Below are 15,881 nucleotides of genomic sequence, written 5' to 3'. Positions count from 1 at the left end.
TCTCCATAGTAATCTATATCCAAAGAGGGCTTTAAACATCCCCAAAATACCAAATAAGGCATGTCCTGTCTCCTACTGCAAATAACTAAAAACATATTCAATTTCAGAACCAGTTATAAAATAGCTTTATTGAAACTACCATGTTCTTCCCTATTAAAAGTACACTTTGAATGAACCTAGCCTATTAGAGGAACAAAAAGAAGACAAAAGACAAACCACCACCATGTCCCAGAGTCTCAGTGAAATAATTTTAGCTTTGCCATTAAAAGGCAACAAATGGATATTACACTCCAAACCCTACTGAGATTTTTGTGGCAGGGTCACAGAGTTTGATTAGCAATAAATGGACTAAATTAGTCTAATCCAGTGCATTCCACTTTGAGCCAACCAGACTTCCCTTTTGCCAAAGGTGTATACTATTTGGGTTCTTAGTACCTCCTGACTGCATTATCTAGGGTGCTGCTGAATTCCGAGTAAAAGTTTAGTGCCCAGTACTAGTATTAGAGAAATGACGGACAAGACAGACAGATGTCTACAAAACAATCCTAGGCATTTGCAGATGAAGCCCTTGAAAGAACAGACATATAAACTAAGTTATACCAAAGGTTTCATCTCAATATTAAGCATAGATTCAGATCTTAAATATATCTGAATCCGGGGTTCAAATTTGGAAAGGCCATACAGTACCTCGGACACAGGCAGGGAGGAGGTGGAGGGAGATGAAGGAAAAGTGTGTCAGATATCCTCTGAAAAGGTACTGAGCAGTAGGGGAAGCAGTTTTATTTGGACATCTTGTCTGAACAGACAACCTGTTATCTTACTGGTGAAAATGAGGAGAATAACAATTGTACATAGGGTTACTGTGAGGATTAAATAACATTCCCGAACTGCTCAACTCAGTGGTATCATCTTTGGAACATAGCAGAGCTCAATATTACCTATTTTCAGGATCCTTATCCACTTAAGGAAAACCATCTTCAAATTTCTAACCAAACTGGTAAACTTTATCAGGGCATTTACGGAATTTACACAAAAACACAACTGAGACAGTCTCCCCAACAATTACCAGGATATCCTTCTAAGCTGGTCCGCACATTTTCCACGGAAGGATAGATCTAAAAATAAATGAGAAAAACAATAAAACTTGGAATGTACCATGCTGAACAAAAGGAGTGATGATTAGCTTTTAAGAAAATGAAAATCTCAATTAAAAATACTTAAACATTTGAAAAAATTGAACTTCTAGTAATTAAGCTACAGGAAGCCTGTACATATTGATGAAAAAATTACACTTTGAATAGTTTTTTCCTCTGAAACATCAAACAAACACTGAATTGAATGCAAAATTAATTATTAATGCACAGGTCTCTAAATAATTTATAATGCGTATAATTCTGCTGGCAATATTACACCAAATATTTTTTTCCTTGGCTTGATAACCTGAAAGAAAGAATGGAAAAATTAGTCTGTGGCTGAAATGGAACTTGTAAATAAACTAGCAAGCTCTCATCACTGGATGATATTAAGGCCGCTTGATTACAAATAATGATGCTAATGTACTGTTCTTTCCATCCAAAAATCACAGAATAAAACCTCTATCTATTATAAAGAGAACTGATTTCTCAATTCTTCTCCTGGACTAGGGAATAAAAATAAATAAACTCAATGAGGAAGAGAACTCACTAAATGAAGAGGAACGACACTTTTTCCTGCAGTCTTGCTTTCCTTCCCCAGTGGCAGCAAGCTCTCCTTAAACTCAGAACATAACCATTTTGATTCATCAGTCCCCAAGGAGCCTATGCTTGAAAACTGACCTACTATAGGCCAGGACTCCGCATTAGGTATGAATGAGGCATGTTCTTTCAGAAGCTGTGAAAGAATAAAAATGAATGCTTTGGTCACTCAAATAATATTAACAGAAATACTGTAACATCTGAAAGCACAGTTTCCCACCTTTGGAATGCCTAATTAATAACAAAATGCTGAAATACTAGTGATCAATTTCATACCCACATATACTATTTTCCTTCTATGGGAAATATTTTTTAACAGAGTAGGTGGACAAGAGAAGTTTACTTTCCAAAATTTTTTGATTTCTACTACAAGCAAAAATGGATTAAAAAATTTTAAAAAGACCCATCTTAGTAGAAACGTCAGATAAACCACCAACTTGTCATATAAAATTAGATTTTTGCTTTGAAATCATAATTGTTTAATATATCTAAACAATAACTAGAAGGTGAAACTATTGCATATTTTGACTCCTATCATGTTAAGAGGCTTAACATTCCCAGTTTAACACTTGGGCTCCAGGTAGCTGTGATGGTCTAAAAATAAAAGAGAACACATTTACATATAGATACATGCCACCTAAAGCACTGCAGAAGATTAATCTGCTTTTCCTGCTTTGATAAGTATGCAAAGCTGCAGAAACAATTCAGAAAATATTTGGAAATTTTATCCACTTACGTACCGAGTGCCTACCTAGAGGGCTGGAGACAGCAAGAAAAATAAGCTGCAGTTCCTGCCCCAGTAGAGCTTGTATTCTGACTGATGTTTTGCTTAATTTAATTGGTACTGTTTTCCTTAACACAGATTAGGCATTAATATTTACATATACACTTACCAAAAAGCCCAAAGTTCTCAACTTCCATCCTGGGCACAGCATGGTGTAGGAAACAGAACTGAACTGACAACTACAACCTTCGGTTTCTATTATGGGGCTCAGCCCCTGATTGGCTGCATGATCCTGGACAAGTCTCTGTGCTTCGATTTACACTTCAGTGGAAACGGGCAAATTATTACCTGCCTGCCTTTCCTGGGAGGCAGCTGAGATGCAACATAAGCTACTATGTGTGAAAACTGGTTTGAAAGCTCTTAAGATGCTATTAAACTTCCAGTAAGATTGTGATCATGCACAATATATGCCATTACCTAGTCTGTCTACAGCATCATTCCACAAACAAAGCCATTAGTGCTTCCTGAACACCTACCATGTGCCTTGCACTGTTTTACATTCGTTATTTCATTTAATCCTTCCACAATTCTGGGAGGAAAGTAATGTTATTACGTTCATCTTATAGCTGACAAGACAGGTAGGTTAGGGAACAAGGAAAGATCACATGGCTTGTATATAACAGGTCAGGATCTGAACCCAAGAATAGGTATCCATCTCCAGGGCCGTGCACAGAGCCTGTGTGCTCCATTCCCTCTCCAGGTCAAGACATAAAGCTGCTGTCTTTGAGATCTTGCCTGATTTAAGATGTGGTCTCATTTCAAAAAAGGAAATTAATATGAGAAGTTTCATTAACCAAGGGGAATTACATAGTTAATTCATGGAATAAGAAGAAAGGTCTTTAAAAAAAAAGCCACTTTAAGGAATTTACTAAGGTCAGTAAATGTCTAAAGAGAAATAAAGAAAATTTAACCTTCAACTTGTTTTATTTTGTTCATGACCTATCTTTGTTCGTTTTCATACCAGCAGCAAATATCATTTTTGTAATTAGAATTCTCTTAAGGGCACGGTTTAGTAAACAGAACACATTGTAGCTCAGTTGCAGCCTTTACTCAACACTACTGTGTATTCTTTGTTGAATTTGTATGTTAAAAATCTTTGATAAAAGGGCTGGCTGGTTGGCTCAGTTGGTTACAGCATGTTGATATGCTCATAACACTAAGGTCCAGGGTTTAATCCCTGTATTGTCCAGCTGTCAAAAAAAAAAAAAGGGCCAGCCCGTTGCTCACTTGGGAGAGTGTGGTGCTGATAACACCAAGGCCAAGGGTTCGGATCCCTACATAGCGATGGCCGGTTAGCTCACTTGGGAGAGCGTGGTGCTGACAACACCAAGTCAACAGTTAAGATCTCTTTACCGTTCATCTTTTTTAAACAAACAGAAAAACCCAAAAAACTTTGATATGCTGATCAAAAGCTGTAATATTTGTATGAATGAGAAGCCTCTATCTTTATTACAAGAAATATAAAAACCAACAAAAGTCCATAGGCTTATACTATTTAGAACAGTCTATATCTACAAAAGAGGGGAAAAAAAACTTTAAAAAGAAATTATTAAAAACTATAATTAGACCATCAATTTATCAAGTGCCTGCTATTGGCCCAGAACTGTGCTAGAAATATTGTGATACTGCCATCAAAATATACAATTTTAAATAAAAAAGGAGAATGTACATTAAAATTTTTTAAAATGTTAAAATAGTAGAAGTTACCTTCCTAAGCCTAAAATGTCCCCAATTATCTTTCTGATTTCCTTGAAAGCGTCCTGGGGTTGAACCAATAAGGTAAACACTAAAAAGATAAAACACAAGTTATAGAACATAGTGATGTACTTTGAGCACTTGAAAAAAAAAAAAATCACAAAATACACATGAAAACTAATCATGAAATGTTCTGAGAGCCAATCCATTTTCTTGTGATATCTCCCCAACAGTAGTGATACTCAAACTCACTTTTAAACAAACTAACTAATGATGGAATACCTACAAGGTGTAAGGTACCAGGTGAAGAACTTAATTTTAAGAGGACCTTAGTGGGTGGCTTAAGGTAAGCAGTAAGTTTCACTAGATGCCACTTTAATGCCTGAGAACCACGAGATGCAGATAGTAACAGAATCTGCTCTCTACTTCATCACATCATGAAGCACAGCTGACTATCACTCCACCTCTTTTCAAGTCCCTTTCACTCCTGACCATATGTGGCTGTCCAGGTATGAACTTCTATATAAGCCCCTAAGTTGATAAGACAACACATACTTTGTTTCAGAGAGGTCATGCTCCTGGATGATATCCATCCACTCCTTGAGAGAAGGAGCATTATACGCCATCAAGTAACTGATGAGATCAGCTTTAAAATGCGTTGTTGATTCTCCAGATCTGTGAGTTCCATGGATAATTCGTGGGTACAAGGGGCTCAACCATATTCTGGAATGGAAAAAAATCACTTTTAACCATCAGGAACACGACTGATCATAATGATCTCTCTGTGTTAGTTATGCAGTCACCCTACGGAAGAGGTGAATTCTCACTATGTGTCTCCAGGTGGTAAGTAGAGCAATTCTTAGGAAACATGAAACATAAACCTGATCACACCACTCCGATGGCTTCTCATCATTTTCAGAAATATTTCTGAATGCCTTGCCACAAATTTAAGACCCAGTAAGACCTGGCCTCCGCCCACCTCTCCCAGCCCACACGCTCCCTCCATGTCCTTCTCACTCACACCTTCCTTATTGCTCTTCTTCCCTCTGCACCTCTATGTTGTTTTCTAAGGCGTGATGACAACAGTCAAGAGTTTTACTCCTAATGGTTACAGCAAATCCATACCATCCCAGCAAGAATTTGCCTATGTCTACATCAACATAGCTCTTTAACTAAATGAGAAATAAGAATCAAAAGTTATCTACACTAAGAAAAACATATGTTCAAATCCATTTTCAATAGTCATTTCCTTAATGCATATGCTATAGCAGTTTGAGATATTTTCATATCCTATACTGGTGTCTGAAATGAGTATATACCACATTTAATGATATTACATTTAATTTCAAATTTTCAAACCCTTAATTCAATGAAGAAACATTAAAACCATCTGTCATTTCACCAATTCTTTTTACCCAGGGAAAACAATGCACTTTGCCAAAACTTATACGTTATACCCACGAATGGAAACCAACTATATCTAAACCCAATCCTTCTATAAACTGCTCCGCAGTAGATTACAAAAAAGAGTGGCTTCAAACCTCCTGTGCTTCAGTTTCTTCAACTGCAAAGCAGGGTAAACAGTCCTTCCTCACCCAGCTGTTATAGCACACAAGGTAACTAATGAACAGAGTCTGACTTAAGGAAGCACTCAGAAAGTACTAGCTGTTACACTCTTTCCCTCTCTGTGGCTACTTCTCTCCCACACTTCTACCCATTAAGCCAAAAGAGAAGCTACTCAATTCCTCTTTCACCTGGCAGTCCTCAAAGGAGACTGGTGAGAAGTAGGCCACTAGGGCAGGAAGCATCCAGAACTACATGGACTCCTGGCTGTGTATCTTCTGAACTATGTTTCCAGGAGGGCAGCACTTCATACTTTCCCTTCCCACCTTGGGAAGACCCCTTGCACAGTAGGTAACGTGATGTAACAAGGGCTTGAGCCCAGGCCCTGGACCCAGACCTGCTTCTAACTAGCTGTGCCGTTTTGGGCAAGCCCAGGGACCTCTCTGGACCTCTGCTTGTGTGTGTGTGTAAAATAACCGGGTTGGGCTAGATGGAAAAGATCTCTCCTTGCAATAGCAACCTGGAGGCCACAGGCTGAGGCTCCTTCTGGATTAGAGATTCACTCACAGGAGTGTTCTAGAGGAACATGACAGAGGATGACTTTCTAAACTAGGATGCTGAGATATGAAGTGTTTTAAACACTTCACCAAATAAGATGAGAAAATTATTATCGTGGGCTAAATAATTTTAAGTGAGAAATTAACAGGTGGACCAAGCAGCAGCTGAAAAGGACAGCTGGAGCCCTGTATAGCAGAAAGGATTGGCAGAGACCTGGTAGCCCAATTTGAAGAGTACACACAGAAAAAACAGCTTTTTAAAAGTTTTTAAAAAATCATAACCCACAACATGAAACTGCAAAGTATTAGAGAGTAGAATATAGACTAAGCATGAGCTAATAGTACCCTATACCAGGGTGGCTGGAACAGGCACATTGGAGGGAGATTTCATACCCTTGGTACTTTTTGAGTTTTGATCCATATGAAGCTACTACCTGGTCAAACTTTTAGAAAATTTAAATTAAAAAAAAATATTTTTGGGGAAAAAAGTAACACTTGAGCCCTTCCCCTCAAACTCTTCCCTCACAGCAACCAACCCAGAGAAGCCTAAGGAAGCCTACTGCCTGTAAACCCAGACTTACAATACCAGAATGCGTGGGAAGCACTGGGTGGGATTCTTGGAGCTAAAGACTGAGGGCCAATTTGATAAATCCCTTTAGTTATGTTAGGAAACAGTAACAAACAGTAGAAAACTTACAGCAAGTTTCTCTAAGAACAAGCTATAGTAATCTCATTTCATTTTTGATGGGCTACCTATGTGTCTTCAAACCCAATCTGACAGGTCAAGAGAGACCTGACTTAGAAACTCTCTGGGGTAGCAAAGGCATAGTTAATGGTAAACTGGGAGGATCAAGAGTCCTGTGGCTGAGACTTACAGACAGAGCAGCAATGGCCTCAACCCTGTACTAGTCAGAATTATGCTTCATTTTGAGAAGCATATTTTAAGTGGGATACTCAAAAACTAGAACATGTTCATAGGAAAACTATCGGGTATCAGGGATAGGGAGCTCAAAGCCACATGCTAGGTTGAGGAAGGTGGTGAAGAGGGGGAACTAGAGATGTGTGGCTCAGGGAAGAGACAGTCTTTCAAAATCTGAAGGGCTGCCTTAAGAAATAGAGTTTACACTTGTCCTGCATGGCACACTCAGGTCTACGCAGGTCCAGTGCATGGGAGCTGGAAGGCTCTATATTTTAGCTCAACCTAAGGTGTCGCTGGGGCTCAGCAGCACTCAGTCAGAGGTAATTCTCTCTGCATCAAGAGCTCTAGCCCAGACTGGGCAATGATATGGGGCAGGGTGAGGCAGAGGAGGATGACAGTGGAGAAGAGTCAGACCCTGCAATGGTGCTAGATGAATGCCTGAACTTCCTCCAACACAGAAGGCTGCTAACCTTCTCTAGGGAAGTCAGAGGTATGCAAATTGGCCTAAATGAAAGAAAGAAATTAAAGCTAGTCAAAATAAGGAGCTTACCAGGAGGGAGAACAATAGCTGAACTTGATTTGAGCAAATCCCTAACATTCCTTTTACAAAACAAACCTCTTTTAAAAAGGGACCAAAAACTAGATCTAGCTTATGTGCACCACAGACAAAGAGTTAGCAATAAAAAAAGAAAAAGACACCTGCTTAAATTTGCCTCATGTTAAAATGAACTGATTGGGGGTGTGGGAGAACTTTTCAGCATACTATTAACATAATCCTGCCCCACTTCAACTTTTCCTTTGATACCAGCTTGGGAAGTGGGAACCAAGAAAGCTATCTGGTGAGTACTCTTGGAAAATAACGGGCTCAGACCTTTCCACCTGCAACCTCTTTCCTGCCTAAGTTCCTTTGCACATGCTGTTCCTTCTACTTGGCTTTAGAGTATGTATACGTACGATCCCATTTCTATGAAAACTAGTAAGACTACTGTGTATAAACGTTTATGTATGTTTACATGTATAAAAGAGACACTTGTGAATGATTATGCACCGAACTGTTAAGACTGGACTGGTTACCTCAAGAGTGTAATTGGGTGGTGGAAAGCAAGCGAATACTGTAATTCCTTCTGCATACATCTCTTTTTGATGCCATATATGTGTTATTTTTACAATTAAAAAAACAGAAAAAAAGAATAAAGCAAATGTTCTGGCTTTTGGTATTTTTCAGCACACACAGCTACTGCCATGAAGTGAACAGGCCCCTCCCCTACGAACCCTTGAGTTTTCTGGTGCCAGTCAGCATGGAGGAGGTTGGAGGTATGTATGACAACCCGGAGGCCTTCTTCATACAGCAGCAGCATCATCTTTCTTTAAAAACAGAAAAGGGACCCAAAAGCATTAATAGTACTTCAAAATACGTAATACCTTTCTAACATAAACATAACAAATAGCTAAAGGAATTCTTATATTCTTATAATTCTTATATTATCCAAACTTTTAACATTTATAATTATGAATGTCTGCTTATGTGAGAGGTAGAAAACAACCTTCCAAAAATGCTCTGAGGGCCGGCCCCGTGGCTCACTCGGGAGAGTGCGGCATTGGTAGCGCCGAGGCTGTGGGTTCAGATCCTATATAGGGATGGCTAGTGCGGTCACTGGCTGAGCGTGGTGCAGACCACAGATTGCCAAGGGTTGTGATCCCTTTACCAGTCCAAAAAAAAAAATTCTCCGAGTATTTTTGTGGTAAATGAACTTTCATCCCATTCTGTCTCCCTGGCCAATGCCACCAGTCCAAACCCTTTAGGCCTGACCCCTTATTATTTATTTAGCATCATGTTATTATCATGGACAATGGGAAACTTGTGCAGTGTTTTTCAAAGTATAGTCACAGCCTCTTGCTGCATCATGGCTAGCATTTTTTAAACAACCGAAATATAATAAATCTAAGTATACTGCATATATTTATATTAAGCATTGGTTCATGAAACTTTTGTTTCAGCACATAGATGTACATATGCAGTAGAGTCAAATGTAAATTTCTTATTGTGAGTTATAATTTTTAAAATGTCGAAAGAAGGCTGGCAGGTTAACTCAATTGTTTAGAGTGCAGCCTTATAACACCAAGGTCACGGGTTTGGATCCCTGTGCTGGCCAGTGTCCCCCTCAACACCCCCCGCTCTTCCCAAAGTAGTAAAAGGTTGAAAGATGCTTCACTCCCATTAGACTGATTTTTTCTGTACTCCATAGATGCTACACTCATCACCAGTGCATATCTGGGCTTGAGGTAAATCTTCCTTCTCCATTAACTCAAGTCAGACCCAGTCAAGTCCCCTCTTTTTCCAAGGGGCTTCCCCAGGCCTCTTGTCAAATGTTTTCTCTTATTTCAGTTCCAGTGAGAAAGGGAATGGGATATAAACAAGAGCTTTCTATTTGAAGTCTGAAGACCAGAGCTCTAGTCTTTGTCATTTAGAAGCTGTATGACCCTAGGTAAGCGATTCATTGTTCCTGAGCCTTGATTTTTCACTTGTAACTTGGAGGATCAACTACACCTTGGGATCCTTATGAATAAATGTTGTGAATGAAATACAAAATGCATTCTATTGAATGTAAAACACTCCTTTGTATACATTCCCATTACTCTTCCAGTGCCCTGCTTTATTTTGTAATCCAATATCGGACAATTTTTGTCTTCCTATTGTTTTCTAATTATTTTAGGAATCTAAGTTTTCTCTCTGCAACTAGAATGTCACTTCTCAAGGCTGTAACTCTGTCTTACTTTATCATTTCCATTGAGGCTGAAATGATACTTAACACTTACTGATGAACCACTGGTTCTCCCCCCAAAACAACGGCATGAATACTCTTTGGGCAGGATGAGGTTAGCATAAAAAGATAAGGAAAAGAATACATGAACAGAAAAAAGAATGAGATATGTAGCTCTTGCCAACATGAGAAATTAAATCAAGCTGGCAAACAGTAAATTAACGCAAAGCTGGAGAAATGACAGCTGTTGAGCCATCTTCTTTCCATTTATGAAATGTGCTCCCTGAAATCTGGGCAAATTTACATACACACTTGCCAAATTAGCAGCTGACTGTAATTAAGAATAAGCCAGTTACAGATTCATGATATAAGTTTTACAAATATTGCCATTAATCAAGGCATCAATTATCAGGAAATGTCAGTGAATCCTACCAAATAAAATTATGAATCAATTTAAAGGGAGCCCTACTAATGTTTCCACAGACAAGATGGTATGTCTTAATAAGGTCACAGCTAAAAATGGATAGACAAGGGCGAGGAATGAAGTCTCCCCTGAAGAATGCTGACCTGCCATATCATCTGCTAAGCTGTGGGGGCAGCAAAAGGGACACTGTGCTTGGGTAGGAGTGGGCGAGGTGGAGGCGATATAAAGGACTAAATGGAGGACGGTGGGAGATCCAGCCACAGATGAAGTGGAGAGAGGCACACCCCACCCACCCTGCAGTTTGCTACCTGATCCAGCTTGGGTCGTGACATTTGGTGTTCAGCTGCTTTGGCTTTCTCCCTTTCCCCTCTATCGATTCTTAGGACCAAAGATAACTTTGCTTCCAGCTCTGGGGGAAAGCAAAGACCTCTGCCATTATAAACATTATGAGATAGACTGCAGGATTACATGGCATCCTGCAGAAACGGGATAGAGCAGGTTTACCATACCCAACAAGGCTATGCACTTCTTGAGGATGAGGCTGCACCGTGGTTATTTCTATAAGCCTTGCACACAGTACCTGCTCAATACATGCTTGCTAAAGTGTACGCCATCTCAAAGACTGCCTCGTATTTACTGTTGTTAGCTCTACCTTGTCAGGCTGGGAAGACAGTTTACATCCCATCACCACGAGATGGGAGCTTTTTCTCCATTTCTAATGCACATTTATCTTGCTTCTCTCACCAAAAGACAAAAAGCTGCGATAACAAAAACTCTATATCCTCCAGAGCTGTGTCTAAGAACATAATAGGTATTTAATGAATAACACTTAAAACATTTTAAGATAAGTAACCACAAATAACTGAGACATGAGCTTAATCTTCTATAAGATACTGGCATTTCAACAAAATGTAAACTATGGATACTGTGTAGTTGGGAAAGGTTTTATCATAGTTACTTCCCTAGGCATTTTAAACCCTAAACTAAGAACTCTATTGGGTTTAACCTGCCAAGTGTATGTGTGTGGAGTGAATGGACCAAAGCAGACAATGAGGTCAATTTCAGCAGTGAGCAAACAAGAAGAAATTAAAAACTAAAGTTAAAATAAATGAGTTCTATTCCTGCCTCCACCAATGGCCCAAGGAAAATCCTTACCTACTCTGGGCCTCAGTTTCTTGATCTATAAAATTAAAAGGAAGGAGCAAATAATTTTTTGAAGAGCGTTAAACAAAGGATAGTCGCCCACCCCCACCATACGGGCTCAGCTGATCATCACTGTGCTAGATCCTGGGCAGGCCCACCATACTCACTGTCTCCCAGGAGTCACTGGGAGAAAGAGGAACACAATGCCATCATTACAGGTCACCATAATATCAGGAGAACAGCAGTCACAGCAAGACTCAGGACAAACACTCCCTCCTAGGAGACTCCTTTTTGCCCTGAAGGAACATGCTTGAAGCAGCAAGCTACCTATTCCACTACTGGTCTAGAGGAGAGACGAGGCTTTACCACATCCTTTTCACAAATCCTTTCTAGAGAAATGTGACTTGTAAAAACATCAAAATAGGGACCACCATGTCTCTCTTTCTCAATTACGTAAAAGGGCTCAGTAAGACAGTGGTAAAAGTAAAATGGGAGTCAAATCAGGAGCAATGTAGAAGGTAACAAAAGTTTTTCCTGTGCTGCGCATCTCAGAAAATTATTCTAAAAGAGCTGTCTTGAGCAGGAACAGGCATCAGTCTGTCAAGCTGATAACTTTTGGTAAAATAGTTTTTCTTGGGAGGGTGTGGTGCTGATAAAAATAGTTTTTCTTTCCATAGTAGTATGGAGCAGCCTAACAATATTCTGTTCAATATGACTCAGTCTTATAAAAATCAGAGAACTTTTTAGGTTTTAATCCACAGGCACGACTTGCACACATATAATTATCAATAACCACAAGGACACAAAACATAATCTATTCTTCCCAAGCCAAGTATACCAAAAGTCCTGAACAGAAGTTAGAAACTTCGGAGTCAGCCACAATCTCAGTACTTCGTCTTAAAGTTGTTAGAAAACAACTCCACCTAATCCACTATTAATAGTACCCCCCCCCCCCAGCAAAACCATCACACATCAGCCCCTGTAAGGGCACATTTTGCAACAGTATCCTTTGATCTATTAAAATCATATTCTCCCTCATTTGATAAAAATTACTTACGTGTGGTGTGTTCCAAATGCAATATCCAACTTTGCCTAGGATGAAACAGAAGTCACTTATTTAAAAAAACACTTCAATTAATAATATCCCTATGTACTGGAAATTAAGTTAGAAAAGAATCAGGCCAACTTTTTCTTTTTAAACTGTTTTTACTGCCCTCTATTGGATAAGTCATTGAAGAACCAGACAGCTTTTATAACAGCATCCAGTAAGGCTCATATTAAAAACATCTTTTGTTACCCAGAATGATTCAACACATACTGTACTTTTAATTACAGTAATTAGGACTGAGAAACCTAATTTCTTTAGTTGTCAAAAAAACTAACATATGAGATTCCATGCAAAGTTTTAAAATTAGATATTTGGCTTGTATAGAAATTAATATGCACGAAGTTTTCACAGCATATTTAAAAGAAACATTGAATGTGGTGGCAATATCAAGATTTATATCATGATGTTAAATTAAAATTTAAAAATTTCTCATATTGAAAACATAGCTAGTGATGAAAATAAAAATATACTAAATCATTTTTGTGTTACGAAATGATACTTTTGCAAACAATAGAGGGTATGTGGATAAGTAAAACATTTTATTTAACATCCACTACAGCAAGACCTTGTAAAACAGAATATGCCACAAGATGTAGTTTGTGAAATTTAAAATAAACAACCATCTGAATAGCTTAGCAACTAAGAATGCAGTACATGGGCTCAAATCCTGCCTTCACAACTTTGTATGACTTTGGAAAATATTTATATCTCTAAGCTTCAGCTTTCACCTCTTTAAAACAGGGTACTGTTACAAGATTCAGTTATTATGAGTAAAGGAGAAAATATATGCAAAATGCTTAGGAAAGGAGGCCTGCATGTAGTAAGCATTCCATGAAAGGTGGCAATCACTACTATAACCTCTCCCCTGACCCCACCTCCTTACCACATGATAGGTGGGTGGAATTGTTTGCTGGGGGCAGTAATGAGCAATTAGAATACATGGGTGGGTACAAACATTGCCTGTGTGGGGGATGCTCACTGACTGGTAGCCCAGTTGACTATACTCTTACAGTGTGTGGGGATGCTCACAGAACAGCATGAATCTGTGTGCTCTGGCTACAGGAGAGCAGAAAATTGTCTTTCATGTCTTTAAAATTATAAAGGTAGGAGACTGCCACTTTGTAAATCGATTTTTAGCTGAGAAAGAACAATGGTCAAGAGACCTGGTTTTGAGTTTAGTTTTGCCACAAGTTGTTTGCTTTTGGACAGGTCTAAGCACAAACAACAAAGATGATAATAACTTCAACAGATAATATTGAATGGGTGCTTTTTTTTGGCCTAATGCACCAAATCCTTTAGTTAAACCCCACATTGAACAGCATTAGCAATACCTTTTAAAGATGAAGAAATTGGGCTTAAACAATTAGACTGCAGTGACAAGCCCAGAATGACAAAGTGTTATGGATGGACCCCCCCCCCCCAATTCTTATGTAAAAGCCCCAATGCCCTATGTGACTGTATCTGGAGGAAGGGACTTTATGGAGGTAATTAAGGTTAAATGAGGTCATAAAGATGAGGCCCTAATTTAACTGGGCTGGTATCCTTATAAGAGGAGACACCAAAGAGCTCACACGTGCCTCCCTCCCTCTGCCACGTGAGGACGCTGTGAGAAGGTGCCATCTGCAAGCCAGGAAGAGAGCCATCACCAGGTACCAAACTGACTGGTACCATGAACTTAGACTTCCCAGCTTCCAGAACTGTGAGAAATAAATGTGTTGTTTAAGCCACCCAGTCCAAGAGCAAGCCAGGAATTCTGTTATAGTGGCCTGAGCAGACTAATTCACACAGGTAAAGATTTGGGAAAGAACCCAGGCAGCGTGACCCTTGACCACCTTAAGGCCTCAATCTCTGGCCTTAGGCCCCCCATTTGAAAAATGGGAGAAGTGTCAGCATCTGCTGATTCTTTGACTAATGTGCCTCGGCTTAAAAGACACACTGTTGCTAGAAAAACTCAAGAATTCATTTTACAGACAAGATATAAAGGCATTTCGATAGGTCAGGATGGGGTCACATCCTCAGATTAGAGTTAGGAGCTTCTCAGTTTTTCACAAAAGGTTTGGAAGAAGCTTCTCGTTCCGCCCTCTAGTGGCTGGCCCGGAGCACTCGATCAGGTGCAGGACCCTCTCTCCGGAACTTTGAGTATAGGTAGTTAGTATTTGAAAAACACTTCCTCTTTCCACTTATTTAATCACCGGTGGTCAGGATTCCTATGTCAGTTTATTTTCTGCCCACTATTAGTCTGATGGGAGCTATCCTACTGCAGTTCATCCTCTTCTGTTGCTAGAAACAGAAGCGAAACAGAAGCAAAACAGTGAAATTTTAGGCAACTGCCAAGCAAAGGGATATCTATGTGCCTAAGACATGCCACGAACATGTTGGGTGGAAGGAGGTATGTTTTAAAATCATAACTATATAAGTGCAGTGGGTTAAACCACAGGAAAAATTTTGAAGTACGTTTTAAAAAAATCATTTATCATTTATAGTTAGAAGAAGAGTGATAAAATGTGAGTTGAAATTCTTACATCTTGTGTAGATGGTGGGAAAAGACACTAGAAGGAAAATGGCAAAGAAAAGGAATCCAGGTACTATGTCTCTGTATTCCAAGAGCAGAAATCTTGAGCCAGTTTCAGTAAGTAATGACAAGGAGAAAAAAGGGCTGTAAAAGTAACTTTCATCATATTTTTTTCATGAATGAACGGATATCCTGCTAAAACAAACAAGAAAAGGTGAATGCACCACCAGCTATTTCATAACCACAATTTCTATGGGAAGGAAATCATAAATTTAAGAAATTCTTCTGAATTCCTTGTTTTTCTTCCCACTTTGCCTGTTTCTTGCTCAAAATGCCACATATAAATGAAAGATCTTTTCAGAAGTGGAGTATAAAGCAATGGTTAGCCTTTGTATTGACTTTCTTTTCCTCTTTGCTTTGGTCCCAGCAATACAAGTGGATATACCAGTTATGAGAGCACTCAATGCTCCTTCACTGGGCTTAGGTCATATATAACATATGATTCAAATAATTTCTTAAAAAGTTCTTAATCTGTGGGTCTCTCCAGCATAGATTCTGGAAGCACTCGATGTGAAAAAGAACTAAGGATGAACGTTAACATATCAATATCAGCTAATATAAGTTAGATAAGGTGTCACCAAAAAAAGGAACAGTTTTAAACTGCACTCACAGGACACAGGA

At 39.1% G+C, this 15,881-nt stretch overlaps 1 protein-coding gene across 4 annotated transcripts in view; it reads right to left on the bottom strand.

Moving 5' to 3' along the window:
* Positions 1 to 15,881, bottom strand: part of TDP1 (tyrosyl-DNA phosphodiesterase 1) — a 92,746-nt gene that overhangs the window by 63,977 nt on the left and 12,888 nt on the right. For 3 of the 4 annotated variants that reach the window (XM_063090760.1, XM_063090759.1, XM_063090761.1), the window contains 6 exons: positions 12,638 to 12,672; positions 8,524 to 8,616; positions 4,768 to 4,935; positions 4,225 to 4,303; positions 1,684 to 1,869; positions 1,067 to 1,115 (listed from right to left, as the gene is read on the bottom strand). In XM_063090760.1, the coding sequence (XP_062946830.1) occupies positions 1,067 to 1,115; positions 1,684 to 1,869; positions 4,225 to 4,303; positions 4,768 to 4,935; positions 8,524 to 8,616; positions 12,638 to 12,672 (610 nt within the window). The remainder of the gene's footprint in view (positions 1 to 1,066; positions 1,116 to 1,683; positions 1,870 to 4,224; positions 4,304 to 4,767; positions 4,936 to 8,523; positions 8,617 to 12,637; positions 12,673 to 15,881) is intronic. The other variant, XM_063090763.1, reaches the window with a different exon arrangement.

Source organism: Cynocephalus volans, chromosome 3 (assembly GCF_027409185.1).
Source record: "Cynocephalus volans isolate mCynVol1 chromosome 3, mCynVol1.pri, whole genome shotgun sequence".
In the NCBI taxonomy this organism is placed as follows: domain Eukaryota; kingdom Metazoa; phylum Chordata; class Mammalia; order Dermoptera; family Cynocephalidae; genus Cynocephalus; species Cynocephalus volans.
Note: the sequence above shows the minus strand (reverse complement) of the source record. Positions and strands in the feature narration are given on the sequence as shown.